The sequence below is a fragment of the Galeopterus variegatus genome, unplaced genomic scaffold (assembly GCF_000696425.1).
Source record: "Galeopterus variegatus unplaced genomic scaffold, G_variegatus-3.0.2 Scaffold1516, whole genome shotgun sequence".
NCBI classification, from domain to species: domain Eukaryota; kingdom Metazoa; phylum Chordata; class Mammalia; order Dermoptera; family Cynocephalidae; genus Galeopterus; species Galeopterus variegatus.
The window spans coordinates 10,492-23,992 of record NW_007727627.1 but is presented as its reverse complement, the minus strand read 5'-3'; the positions used below and the strand labels follow the sequence as shown (position 1 = coordinate 23,992).

Genomic DNA, 13,501 nt, shown 5'->3' with positions numbered 1-13,501 from the left:
CGGAAAAATAGAATTGAAAGATAATGGAAATCTTTACATTAACTTTTGTTTCAGTTTTTCCTATTTTTTTTTTTTAAAGAAAAAAAGACTAAGATCATAGAAAAGATGTTCTCTGACCACAGTAACAGAAGGAAATTTAGAAAACTCATAAATGTGTGGAAATTAAACAACACTCCTAAATAAACAACGAGTAAAAAGAAAAATCACAGGAAAATTAGAGCACTGCGATAAAGATCAAAGTGCACGTATGAAAATTTATAGGATGCAGGGATCATGCAGAGCTTAGAGGAAAATTTATACTTGTAAACAAACACCTGTTCTAAAAATAAGAAAAATCTCAAATCGGTAATGTGAACTTCTACCTTAAGAAAATTGAAAAAGTAGAGCAAACTAAACCAAAGGCAAATATGAGTAGGAAATAACAAAGATTACAACAGAAACATATGAAATAGGGGATTAAAAAACAACAGAGAAAATCAACAAAACCAAAAGTTGATTTTTTTAAAAAGATCAACAAAATTTGCAAACCTTTATCAAGACTGACCAAGAAAAAAGAGAGAAGACGGAAATTACTAAAATTAGAAATAAAGCAAGGGCATCGTTACATTGTTGTCATGGCTTTTTGTGGTGGTAACATTTAGTTTCTTTCTCATTTGCATTTTTGTCCTACCAGTGGGTTTTGTTCTTTCCTGTGAATTCATGGTAGTGATGGTCGTTTCAGATTCCAGATGCAGGATTCCCTCGAAGATTTCTTGCAGGGCAGGTCATATGAACTCCTGCAGCATTTGTTTATCTGGAAAATACACTATTTTCGCCTCATTTCTGAAGGACAGTCTTGCTGGGTATAATATTCTTGGCTGGCAGTTTTTTTCTTTAGTATTTTGAATATATCATCCCGTTTTCTTCTGTGCTGTAGAGTTTCTATTGAGAAGTCTGCTGTGAGCCTGGTAGGGGCTCCCTTATAGGTGACTTCACGCTTTTCTCTTGCTTGTGTTAAGGTTCTCTCTTTGTCATTGACTTTTGCCGGTTTGACTATAATGTGTTTTGGAGAGAATCTTTTTTGGTTAAATCTGTTTAGGCATCTTTGAGCCTCCTGGATCTGAATCTTCATGTCTCCCTATACCTGGGAAGTTTTCTGTTATTATTTTGTTGAGTAGGTTTTCCATGCCTTTTCCTTTCTCCTCCCCTTCTGGAACACCCATGATTTGAATGTTTGTGTGCTTCATGTTGTCTGCTAGCTCGCTTATATTTTCTTCATTTTTTAAAATTCTTTTTTTCCTTTTCTTGGTCCACCTGGGTTATTTTGAAAATCCTATGTTCAAGATCAGAAGTTCTTTCTTCTGCTTGTTCTAGCCTGCTGCTTAAGCTGTCAGTTGTGTTTTATATTTTGTTGAGTGAATCTTTCAGTTCCATGAGTTCTGCTACATTCTTTTTTAAGGTGTTAATCTCTCTGTAAATTTCCTCCTTCATATCCTGGATCTTTTTTCTCATTTCATTATGTCATCTAACAGAGACTTCTCATATCTCAGTGAGTTTTCTTAAATTGTTGCTTGCAATTCCTTTTCAGTCATTTCAAGGGTCTCCTGTTCTGTAGGGTCTGGTATTTGAGAATTACTTCTTATTCTTTTGGTGTTATATTTTCTTGGGTTTTTGTACTTCTAGCATCTCTACGTTGATGTCTGGTCATCTGGTAGAGCAGTTTCTTTGTCTGTGACTCTGGAGTGGGCTTTGAGAAGAGAGAGGACCTCTTTTTCCAGGCTCCACTGGTGATTCTCCTTGTATCAGTGCAGTCAAGTGGCCAGCAGGCTGCCTGCACAGTGGCTGTGGCTGCTGCTGTGGTGTTAAGCCACTTTTTTGGCGGCTGTGGCTGTGGCAGTGGCTGTAGTGGGCCACCCGCACAGAAGTGGTGTTTTCAGCATGCTCTCTTGCCTGCTTTTGGGCAGAGGGTACTGTCCTCAGCTGCTTGCCTAGGACGCTGGCCATGCTCTCTTATCTGCTTCTGGACAGAGGGGGCTGTGGCCCATGGCTCCTTCTAGAAAAGTTAAGTTTGAGATGGTGATCAGATATCCAAATGGAGATGTCTACCCAAGAGTGGGATGTTTAGGTCTGTGTTCCAGAAGAAGGGGTGGTCCCTCTGCATACAGCTAACCTATGAAGCCACAAGCAGGACAGGGTCAAGCCCAAGGACTGAGCCCTAGGGCACCCACTAAGAGGGCAGGAGAAAAGGAGGAGTCATGGTGAGTCAGGAGGAGTCCCAGACAGTTCCACTGGCCAAGGGAACAAGTAAGGAGGAGGGAGGCCTGAAATGTGGGTGCTGCTGACTGACCAAAAGCAACGAGCTGTTGTAGTGACTTGAGCTCCAGTGTATGCGTCAGTGTACAGCACACTCATCACACCTCATTACCTCCCTGGCTGTTCTTGAGTGTATGTTTTTCCATGTGAATTTTGGAATCAGATTGTCTAGTTTGCTTATTCAGATCCTATTAAATCTAATATCTGTCTCTATAATAGTGTTTATGTCTTTCCCACAGAAACGGCCCACCAATCAGAGCAGTGGTACTCTTGGAGGGGGACTTGGCAAAGTCTGGACCGAGTTTCAATGGTCACCACTGTGGGGAAGATGCTTCTGGCACCTGGGGTGGAGGCCAAGGACGCTGCTAACCATCCTGCAATGTGCACGACAGCCCTGTAACAGGGAAGTATCTGGTCCAAAGTGTTAATGGTAGCACATCTGAAAAACCTAGCTTTAGATGGCTACCAAATGGCTTTCTGCCAAGGCCCTTCTCTACCTGTTCCTGTTCTGTTGCTGAGTGCTGGGCTATTTTGTGGGACTCAACCTTCTAAAGTGCTCTAGAATATTCTTTTTTTTTTTAAAAGATGACCAGTAAGGGGATCTTAACCCTTGACTTGATTAACCATGCTCCCTGAAGTGAGCAAACTGGCCATCCCTATATGGGATCTGAACCCATGGCCTTGGTGTTATCAGCACCACACTCTCCCGAGTGAGCCACGGGCTGGCCCAAGAATATTCTTAAAATAGAGACAACGGATGGTACTATGGACATTTTATTTTCTCATCTGGCAAGTATCTGACTCCTTCCTGTATTTGGGTGGCACCTTTGGTGGTATCCAAGGTGTCCAGCAACAATGCAGAAGCTGAACAAGCTGGACACTTGCTTTCCCAGCTTTTGCGACAGTTGGAGCTGGTGTCACGCTACCCCAGCAGATGCCCCAGGCAGAAGCACTCTGGCAGGAGTGGGTCCAGAGGCTTCCCTCTGCCAGAGCAAGTTCCAAAGGGCTTGAGCTGCAGGACTGGTTGGCGGCAGCAGCGGCAGCAGGAATTTCCTCTGAAACAAGGTTTTGGGCCCTGCTGCTGGCTGGCCAGCACTAAGCCCTGTCTTCCTAACAATTCTGTGGGCTTTTACATCCCTTTTCATCAATCCCTGTTACTTTTAGCATTTAATATCAGCTTCTGTTGCTTGCAACCGAGAGTCCTGGGTGTGCAGATTCCCACCCCAAACACCAAGCACAGCAAGATGCTGTGGCACACTGGGATGATGAGGGCCATCCTGCATTGCGAGCTTTCTTTGTTACCAGTCTGTGTATAAGAGGCTGTGATTTGCACCCATGGTATAAACAAACGGTGGAACTGAATTTTAGAAAAAAGGCTTTAAGACAGACACATACTTATTTTGCCTTAATTTTGGTTCTTTGGTGGTAAAATGGCTTAGCGATGATTACTAACAGAAGCTTTGGACAAAACCCGTGGACTCCGTGTTCAAGCCCAGCGTCTGGCGTGTGGCAGGACTCCAGCACAGAACTACTGGGAAGGGAGGGAAAGAGGGGCAGGACAGACGCGCAGTGAAATCGTCTCTTCCTGTGAAGGTGGAATCACGTGGATTCCTTGCTGGGTAGGGAGGCCGTCCTCACACTTGTTCTCACCATGCACATCCTTAAAGCTTTCTCCCCACCCGCTGGGCGGCATGCAGTCAGGCTCAGGTTTGTTTTTCCTGCATTTCAGGTGGATTCGCTCTGCCAGGCGGCCCCTGGGGTGCCGTCTCCTCCACCTCGACAGAACACTAGGCTTCCTCCTGTCCTGACTGGTTCCCATTTCTGTGCCAGCACCTGATCCTGCCAGTCAGAAATGGGGCAGGCAGAGGGGTCGCACTCACGGAAAGCTGCCATCCTGGGGGGGAAGAGGCCCCAGTGTTGTGCCACGAAGCACAGGGATCGTGCCGAGGGCCAGGGACGCCACCTGCCGCAGCTGCAGCGCCATCCTCAGGGTGTCCAGAGGGGCCTGCCGGCTGTCACTGCACAGAGCTAGCAGGGGGCGTGGGCTGTGCTTTGTGGGCGGGGCTCTTCTGTCTTCAGAAGTGGGGAGAATAATGTCTCTGCAAGCTAAATACTTATATTTTAGTCTGGTTTACAGGAAAAAAAATACACATATATATAATGCATTTAATCTGGTTTTAGCAGATCCTGTTGGCTACCTACCCTACAGTCATTCTCCCCTTCTTTGGTGACAGGACCCCAGTTTTTAGGTATTTGGTGGCAAGATCCAGAGGATAAACCGTAATTGGACTTTTCCAGGGACAGATCTAGAATTTGTGAGACACAAAGCTTCCACAATTGGGGGGCAGGGGAAGCTTTTTCTTTTTCTTTTTTTTTTGTCTTTTGTCTTTTTTCCGTGTCCGGCAATGGATCGCAACCCTCAGTGTCGCCCCCGTACCGGACCGGGACTGGCCACGGGATTGCAACCCTCGGTGTTGCTCCCGCGCCTCGCTCAGCCAGTGAGCGGGAACCGGTCTGTATGTGGGATCCGAACCCTCGGGCGGGAGTGCCGCCGCGCTTCCCAAGCGGCGCACTTATCCAGTGCGCCACCGGGCCGGCCCCAGGGGAAGCTTTTTCTAAAAGAAAGATTTTAAATTTAGTGAATACAAAATTAGGTATTTATAGTGAAAAAATGTACAGCAACTTACAAATTTTAATAAGCTAACAAATGCCACTAATGTAAGTCCACATAAATATTGTAACCTTTGTATTAACGGGTGGTCAACAGTGACGTTTCTTCCTACATTTTTGGCTCTTTTCTCTCTGATCATCTGTTCTTAAGACATGGGTTTCACCTATTTTCTATAGGAAGGAGAGACAGGTAATTCAGTCTTTTCTCCAGCATGCTTTATCGACACGCTATTATGGAGGGCGTAGGAAAGTTTTCTTGGCTTCACAGCCTGCTGTTGGTATTGCAGAGCCCTAGAGCTGTTGTCAAATCTCTCAAAGCTTGCCTGGCTTGTCCCAGACGCAGGCTGCACACACTGCAGTCCCCGGCTTCCCTGCGTCTCCATTCCCAGCCCCACGACTCGGGCACGACGGAGCGCACAGAGGAGCAGCTGCACAGCCACCGTGAGAACAGCTCACGGCTTTTACCAAGAAGCGACCACAGGAACACGGTGCTGGGCCCCTCGCAGGGCTTGGCAGGGGCGAGCAGCGAAGCATTCTGGAGCTCAAACTTCCGTGGCATCCTGGCAAGCCTGCCCCAGGTCTGGGCCCATCCGGGCAGCCCCATGTCCTGACAGCGGCTTCTGCCAGCGGACAAGGGCGGGCCCGGGGTGGCTGGGAGGGGCGGGGACGGCCTGCTGCCCTTGGACTTGCCCTGGATGTGATCGGGAGCACACGGCCACGGCAGCCTTCCTGCACTCCTGAGAGAAAAGCCGGAGAATGTCAGGGAGGCCACCCCAAGCCAGGACAGTGCTAAGCGGCTCAATGGATCGGCTTTCTGGGTTCCTGTGTGTGAGGTGATGAAAGGTCTTCCTTGTCTAAGCCGCTCTGCTGGACGTTCTGAGTTGAAGCTGAAGACACCGTGACTGCTGCGTACCACAGAGCGGAAAGGCCCTCACCTCCAGGAAGTCACGATGCACCTCTTGTCTCAGCCTGGCCACCTGCCACGCCACTCAGCGTGTGTCCCCACAAGTGGACGAGGCCTGGAGGCCTTCACGGCTCCTGCATGCCTGCCTCGATGTGCATTTCTACCGCGGCCCACTTTTAGCTGAACCCCTACTTCTTTGAACTTCTTTCGAAAAACTAAAATCCTTTGTAACTACTTTCCCCCAAATTTAAGTGAGCTGGAAGAGCCAGAGTTTCTTAAGCAGTTTTCAGCCTCGCCCAAGTCCTCCGCGGGGCCACGCGGCGCACCCGGGAAGCAGGCTCTACAAGCGCTTTGGCTCTCGGGGACAGTGCTGCTCCCACCCTCCACCACACGCTCCGCCTCGGGGACTCGTCACCTCACTAAGCGGCTGGAATGACAGAGGGACTGGCGCATGGAGACGGGAGCAGCCTCTGCCCCATGCTGCCCTCCTGCGTCCCTCACCGGGGAGCACCCCGTTAGCTCCTTTATCGGGGTGGGAAAGGCAAAGGGCAAAAATAAAATGAGTTGACAAGTCACAGCCTGCGTCCCCCGGATGCAGCCAGCCACCGGCCCGGAGTTCATTAGAATGAAAGGCTAACTTCCCGCCACCTGAGTGTGTCTGTCGCTGCTGACTCAGATGACCACAGCCCGGGAGGACTCGGCGGTGCTGCAGGCTGCGTGGCTTCGCTGTTGGAGCGCAGCCCTATGACACCAGGGATCCCTGCATGGGCCATGGGGAAAACGAAACGACCTCTGTAAGGAACTGGGAGACACTCCCAACAGCACGAGGGAGGGCAGGATGGGAGGAGACCTTCAGAAGTGCAGCTTGAGCAGTCTGAGTTGGATAACCGTCTTGTTTCCATTGCTGGTCGTGAGAGACGGTGAGAAGGATGCGCAGCGTTAGGGGACTCCGACAAATGCGACTGTCCCCAGTGAGTGCACGTCCCTCTGGAAGCCCAGCCGCCACAGGGAGGTCCAGTTCCTGCTGGCCCCTCATTCGGGGTTACTTGCTGTCACCAAATTGAGCCCCTTTTATGTCCACAGAAGCTGATCAGTTTCCACTGCAGAACCACAAGCTCTGGTTCAAAGTCAACGCAGGAGAGGTGTCCTCCACCCCTGGGGAGGCACACAAATCCTTTTCAACTACTGTACATTCTGACAAAGCATTTTCATGTGACAGCAATGACGACAATGGCAGTTGTGATCAAAGTATTTCAACACTGCACCTTTCATACGATAACATCTCTCAGAAGAAAGGCTCAGGTCAAAAGCTCTTGGAATTTTCCAGATCCTCAGGTGTATCCATTAGCATTGCCATAAACCAAAACAAGTAATTCCCCTAATGGTCAGCCTCTAATCCAACGAACCTCTACTTATACCGCAAACAGGAGTCAAGATTCAGAGACTAACTGATACATAAATCAAAGCAGACGCAAAAGAAGTCCTGACTCGGCAAACCAGATACACGAAAGGACGCACAGTCGATGCAAGTGACGAATTAGCCTGAAAGGGAACAAACACGACCTCAAGTGACGCGAAATACATGCCAGCCTTGGGGTCCTCCAGGTCTCTGTGAGAGACTTCCAGTTCCCGTTCCAGGTAAACAAGAAAGCAGGTAAAGCGATCTCCTCTAACGTTTCTGGAAACACCTTACCCAGCAGCCATCTCCGAGGTAACGGGAGCTCTTCGGGAGAAGTCGGTGTTCAGCAAACACAGAGCAAAGAGCCGGCGTGAGGACGGGCTGTCTCGGCGCCACACGGCGCGGCTCTCCAGGGCAGGGCCAGTCCCTGCCACAGGCTCCAGGCGCGGGTGTGCTCTGCTCCCCTCAGCACAGCCGGGCAGGCTGGGGGACGCGCAAGGGGAGCCTGAGGCATCCTGACTCTCCCGGATGAAGAATTTCTTAGGGAAGCAAGACGGTGTGGCTTTATTTCAGATCCCCATGGATTAAAAGAAACCCCAGTAACAATTACCTGACTCCTAAAAAATAGATTTGTGGAAAAGGGCTAAGCTACTCCCCAAACTGATCAGTGGTTCATGACCAATTTCTTGGTCCAAAGACTGACTCACTCAAGTAATCACCGTGCATCTTGGCTTGATATGGGTGAGAAAGGAAATAAAAATCTGTCCTCCCACCTAACCCTTTGCTTTCCTAATTCTCCAGTTGACGTCCGGGAGCGAGCAGGTGTGGGGAAGGCGAGGCACACGCAGGTGAGCACACGCGACTGGCCGGGTCGGGCGGAAGCACCCGCCTTCTCATTGGTCCTCCCACCTAACCCTTTGCTTTCCTAATTCTCCAGTTGACGTCCGGGAGCGAGCAGGTGCGGGGAAGGCGAGGCACACGCAGGCGTCAGTGAGCACACGCGACTGGCCGGGTCGGGCGGAAGCACCCGCCTTCTCATTGGTAACGTGTACACGCCTAGATCTTCCCAGGATGCCTGTGGCCCATTCTCACAGCTCAAAGAGGGCACTTATTCCATACACTTGAGGCCACAGAAGGGGTCCCACCTACCGCCCCGTGGCCTCAGAGGCCCGATCCCCCACACGGTCTACATTCCTTGTTGGACGTGAGCGCGCAGCTCCTGAAGGAGCTCTCCAGCCAGCTTTCGTGACCTCGGGGCTTCCAGGCCAAGGCAGTCCCATCTGTACAAGGTATGGTCAAGAAAGCCGACGATCTCGTGGGTCATCTCACCAGAGTGCGCCATCTGCAATAAGGACAGGGAGAAGGCAAGTTAACCCACTTTCCAGACAGGTATGTCTCTTTGGGCGGCGGGCTCATGGTCACTGTCCTGTCCAGCATTCCCACCAGCGCCTCAGTGACGCACCAAGGGCTCCTGTGTTGTTTTCTAGGTGATTAGTGAGACCAGTCCTCACAGGCTGGCTCCACAGTGAGCAGGGCCATCTCCTGCCACACTCCCCACATCGCATCCAGGGTCGGCTGCCAACGGCCTCGATTCTGCAGACAAGTGCTGCCCGGACAGAAGGGGTTCCAGAAGGGCCTTCACGAGCCTGGGGATTATTTGCGTGCGGAGTGAGGGTGAATGGACGTGCTCAGCCGCGTCTCTGCAAAGGCTCACACGCACATGAGAACAGGAAAGTGCCACCTGTTTTCACACAAACAGCCTCATATGTGGCATTCCTTGGCTAGCAAGCTGGGGCCACTTGTGTGAACACCGGATTCTTGCAGGGAAGCAGGCGTTGTCAGTTCTGCTGAATAAAGCCTCCAGACGTTCTCACTTGAGGTGCCCGCAAGTATTTTCCTAAGAACTTCAGCTGAGAAAAAAGTGCGGGGTGAGAATCTCACAAGTTAGCTGTGCGAAGAATTTACTGTGGTTTTTACACACATTTAGCAGCATTAAGAAGGCCTAAGTTTATGGAAAAGTAATGCACACATTCGTTCTGTGTGTGTCAGTTTACACGGAGTCACGTCACACACAGCTGTTCGTCGTGGCAGCCACAGTCCGCTTCCTCTTCATCTCCACGCTGGCCCTCTGGTAGGGTGGCAACCACCCTGGTTTTGGGGGGACCACCCGGGTTTTAGAACTTATAGTCCCACAGGCCAGGAACTGCCTCAGCCTGGGCCTCCTGCCCTCTGACCAGCAGCACAGGGAAAGACTGGCCCAGCGTGTGCTGCGTGCGTGGCAGTGTGCGACGTGGGGCCACCTCGCGATCGCTCTCCTCACCACCCACTGGAGAGAGCAGGGCTTGGAGGGTGCCCAGTCCAAAGCAAAACAGTCCTGCCGGGGCGGAGCTTCAGAGTGGCCTTCGGTGTGTCACTGTCGCTTGGCTTTTACTCAGAGACCACAGGCGCTCTGTCCTTCCTGGGGGAGCTATTGTGAGCCTCCCTTGGACGCCTTATAAGAGCCAGTTTACTGCCTAGACCCCTGGTTGGGAGAGACTTCCATGATCACAGGGGCTGCCCCGGGCTGAAGCAGGGCCGATGGTCACTCCCCTTGCCCCATGCCCTTCCATTCCATGGTCACACCTGCCCACTGTGGCTGCAGCCTGCACAGAGGGTTAAATTCATTTTGAGGCTGAGGACTACAGGACTGAGCTCTAGGTTTCAGATTCTTGCTCATGTAGTGCCATGTGCTGTGGTCCAGAGAGAGAAAAGCATGAATGTGGGGCAGGCAGGAGGCCTGCGGACACGATTGCTGCCCCGAGCACCTGTCACAGCATGGCAAGGGCAGCAGAGGCAGCAGGACACTGTGCAAAAGCCCAGGGCCTGAGGGCCACAAGCCACAACACTTGGCAGGCCACGGCCAGCAGAAGCGAATGCAGCAGTGCCTGAGGGAGCTGCCCACAGGTGCCACAAGATGGGAGCCCAGACTGGCCTGGGTTCAGAGTGAGGCCGCCCAGGAGAGGCAGGATGTGGCAGGACCTGAGGGTGGGTAGAGCCACAAGGGTTCGGCAGAGATGGTGGCCTATGCCCCTGGGGGCTACACTTTTCTTGTTCTCCAAGGCTGGGTGGCTGGAGGGAGGGCAGAGACCAGGCCCCAGACCCTGCAAGTCTACATTAAAGCTGCAGTGGGCTAGGGTCCTGAGGGTGGTGAAGGCTGGGCCACTGGAATAGAAAGGCTGTCCCACCAAACCACCACCTGGCCACCAACTGCTCCCAGGGCTAGCAGACCTGGCCCAGGGCTCATTCTGGGGTCCTCACAGCACAGAGAACAATGGTCATGGGAAAGGGCCAGGGCCATGCATGGTGGCCATACTGAGAGCCACTACCCTGGCCACTGTGCAAAGCTTCCTGCTGGGCAGTCTGAGGTGTTCATCGAGACTATTTCAAGTTGTCCAAAGGATAGCACGGGGAGACGCTTTTGTGCGCCAGGCTCTGAGGTGCCCTGGTGGCTAGCACCCAGCTGCCACAAAGCCAGCGCAGGAAAGCAGCACTGGCATGGCTCCTGCAGCGGGCTTCTCCTCCACCCTGCTGCCGCTGAGCTGAGGTGAAGGTGGACGAGGAAGCACTGGCGTGTCCACACGCCTGCGGTCGCGGGTCCAGGTCCACAGCACTAGTGCACGGCTGGGACTGAACTGCCGGTGGGAGTGGGTGTCTTCATCCCCCACACTGGCACTCCACACCCACTGAACACTAACTCCCCATCCCCCCTCTCCCAGCCCCTGCTAAACGATTCTACTTTTTCTGAGCTTGACTATTCCAGGTACCTCATGCGGGTGGAACCACACAATACTTATTTGTGCTTGTGTCTGGCTTATTTCACTTGGCATAATGTCTTCAAGGTCCATCCATGTTGTAGCATGTGCCAGAACATCCTTCCTGTTTAAGGCGAACGACATTCTGTTGTTGTACGTGCACACCACGTCCTGTCACCTATCCACTTGTTGATAAGCAGTCGGGTGGTTTCCACCCTCTGGCTGTTGTGAGTGGCGCTGCTGTGCACACCGGGTCCGAGTGTCTGTGCGACACTCGCTCCAGCTCCCGTGCATGTGGAACGCTAGGAGTGCAGTGCGTCACGTGGCAGTTCTATGTTTAACTTTTTGAGGAACCACTGAACTCTTCCCCAGCAGCTGCGTCATTTCAACATTCCCAACTAGAAATGTACAGGTGTTCCAGTTTCTTTACATCCTCACCAACGATTTCTTTTCCAAATTTTTAACAGGAGCCATCCTAATGGGTGTGAAGTGGTGCCTCACTGGGGTTTTGATTGGCCTTTCCCTGATGCCTCGTGATGCCAAGTACCTTTTCATGTGCTTATTGGCCGTTTGTACGTCTTCTTTGAAGAAATGTCTGTTCAAGTCCTTTACCCATTTTTAAATTGGATTATCTTTTTGTTGTTGAGTTATAAGAATTCTTTATAGATTCTGGATGCTAATCCCTTACCAGATATACACTATTCCCAAATATTTTCTCCCATTCTATGAATTGTCTTTTCACTTTCTTGGTGGTATCCTTTGATGCATTAAAGTTTTAATTTTCATAAAGTCCAGTGTATCTATTTTCTCTTCTGTTGCCTGTGTCTTTGTTGTCACATTCAAGAAGCCACTGCCAAATTGACTGTCATGTACTCACTTTTGACATGGACCCTTCTTTACTCCTCAGGTTGGCTGGGCTTTGGAAAAGATTTCTTTGTAATTCATCAAATTTTTAAAAATCAACAAACAAAATTCTTTGAATTGCTGCACTGAGCAGTTCTTTGGCTGCTTTATGAGTACACTGTCACTGAAGCCCCCCAACAAGGACAGCAGGACATGTAATTGAAAGCATCATGCACAGTGGGCCCTGGCAGAAGGCATGTGACCTCGGAGATGGCACCTCCTTCCTGCGACTCTCTTCTCCATGACATGGAAGTGCTGCAGGGGGCAGGCTCCAGGGTCCGCCCCAGCTGTCAGCCCCACTGACTGTTTATTCATGTTGGGGCAGCACGTGGCACACGTACTCTTCAAAGGCCAGGAGCCTCAGGTGTATAAACCCTCTTTTACCTGGAGTGTCACTGAGAACTGGGAGAGAGGGAGACTTACACAGGTGACAGCTTCCCGGGCGATTGTGTGGCCTCCAGGAGCCCAGAGCAGGAAGTGGAGGAGAAGGAGCCTGATGAGCTGGTGATGCACAGGCAGCCTGGGCTCTGCAGCTGTGTGCTCCCCAGCTGCCACCTGCAGGTCCCTGGACGAGAGGGTGGCACTTGTTAACAGCTTCCGGAGGCGGCTGAGCACAGCCCCCACCTCCACCTGGGGAGGAGATTGGAAAGAGATTAGGGAAGAGTCCAGACACACGTGCTTCCAGGATTTACTCAGTGCTGTGATGCCACCTCCAGTGCTGTGATGCCACCTCCAGAAACAGAAGAGAGACAGGGTGGCCTGTCTGAGGTCAAGCCAATCCACACAGCCCAAACAGTATAACGGAAACTTCTAGATTGACTTTGTTCTTGCTCACCAAGCAGCCAGGAACTGACCTTTTTTTGTATGAAAGGAAACAGACAATAGCGCTCAGCAGAATGTAGTCAGATTTTAATATTGTGGAAAAGAGAACAAAAGGCTCTGTGAAGACTCACTCCCTACCACAAACACGAATGAGCTGATGCCCCATCCGTGCAGTGGGACCTGTGTGAGCCCACCTCTGATGAGCGTGCAGGTCTGCCTACTGCCACCTGGGACATGCACACACAGACACATGCACGCACATGCACACATGCACAGACACATGCACACACACATGCACATGCACACAGATGCACGCACGCACACGTACACGCGCATACACACACAGACACATGCACGCATACACACACAGACACATGCACGCATACACACACAGACATGCACACACACGCACACACAGACACATGCATACACACATGCACACGCACACAGATGCACGCACACATGCACATGCACAGATGCACGTACGCACACGTACACACACATGCACATGCACACAGACACATGCACGCATGCACACACAGACACATACACACATGCACACGTACAGACACATGCACACACACATGCACACGCACGCAGATGCATGCACGCACACGTACATACATGCACATGCACACAGACACATGCATGCACGCACATGCACACACAGACACATGCACGCATGCACACACAGACACATACACACATGCACACGTACAG

At 51.2% G+C, this 13,501-nt stretch overlaps 1 protein-coding gene and 1 long non-coding RNA gene across 2 annotated transcripts in view; both read right to left on the bottom strand.

The window, feature by feature from the left end:
* Positions 1 to 7,812: 7,812 nt before the first annotated feature.
* LOC103594252 lies at positions 7,813 to 8,441 on the bottom strand. The gene is made up of 2 exons (XR_550835.1): positions 8,175 to 8,441; positions 7,813 to 8,038 (listed from the first exon to the last, which is right to left on the bottom strand). It is a non-coding gene; the product is annotated as an uncharacterized LOC103594252 (long non-coding RNA).
* A 10-nt stretch (positions 8,442 to 8,451) lies between these two features.
* The window catches only part of LOC103594257 (Fanconi anemia group C protein-like), a 14,508-nt gene continuing 9,458 nt past the window's right edge, over positions 8,452 to 13,501 (bottom strand). The window contains exons 4-5 of the mRNA XM_008577457.1: positions 12,383 to 12,589; positions 8,452 to 8,607 (exon numbers count right to left, since the gene is read on the bottom strand). Coding sequence (XP_008575679.1) covers positions 8,452 to 8,607; positions 12,383 to 12,589 — 363 coding nt within the window. The remainder of the gene's footprint in view (positions 8,608 to 12,382; positions 12,590 to 13,501) is intronic.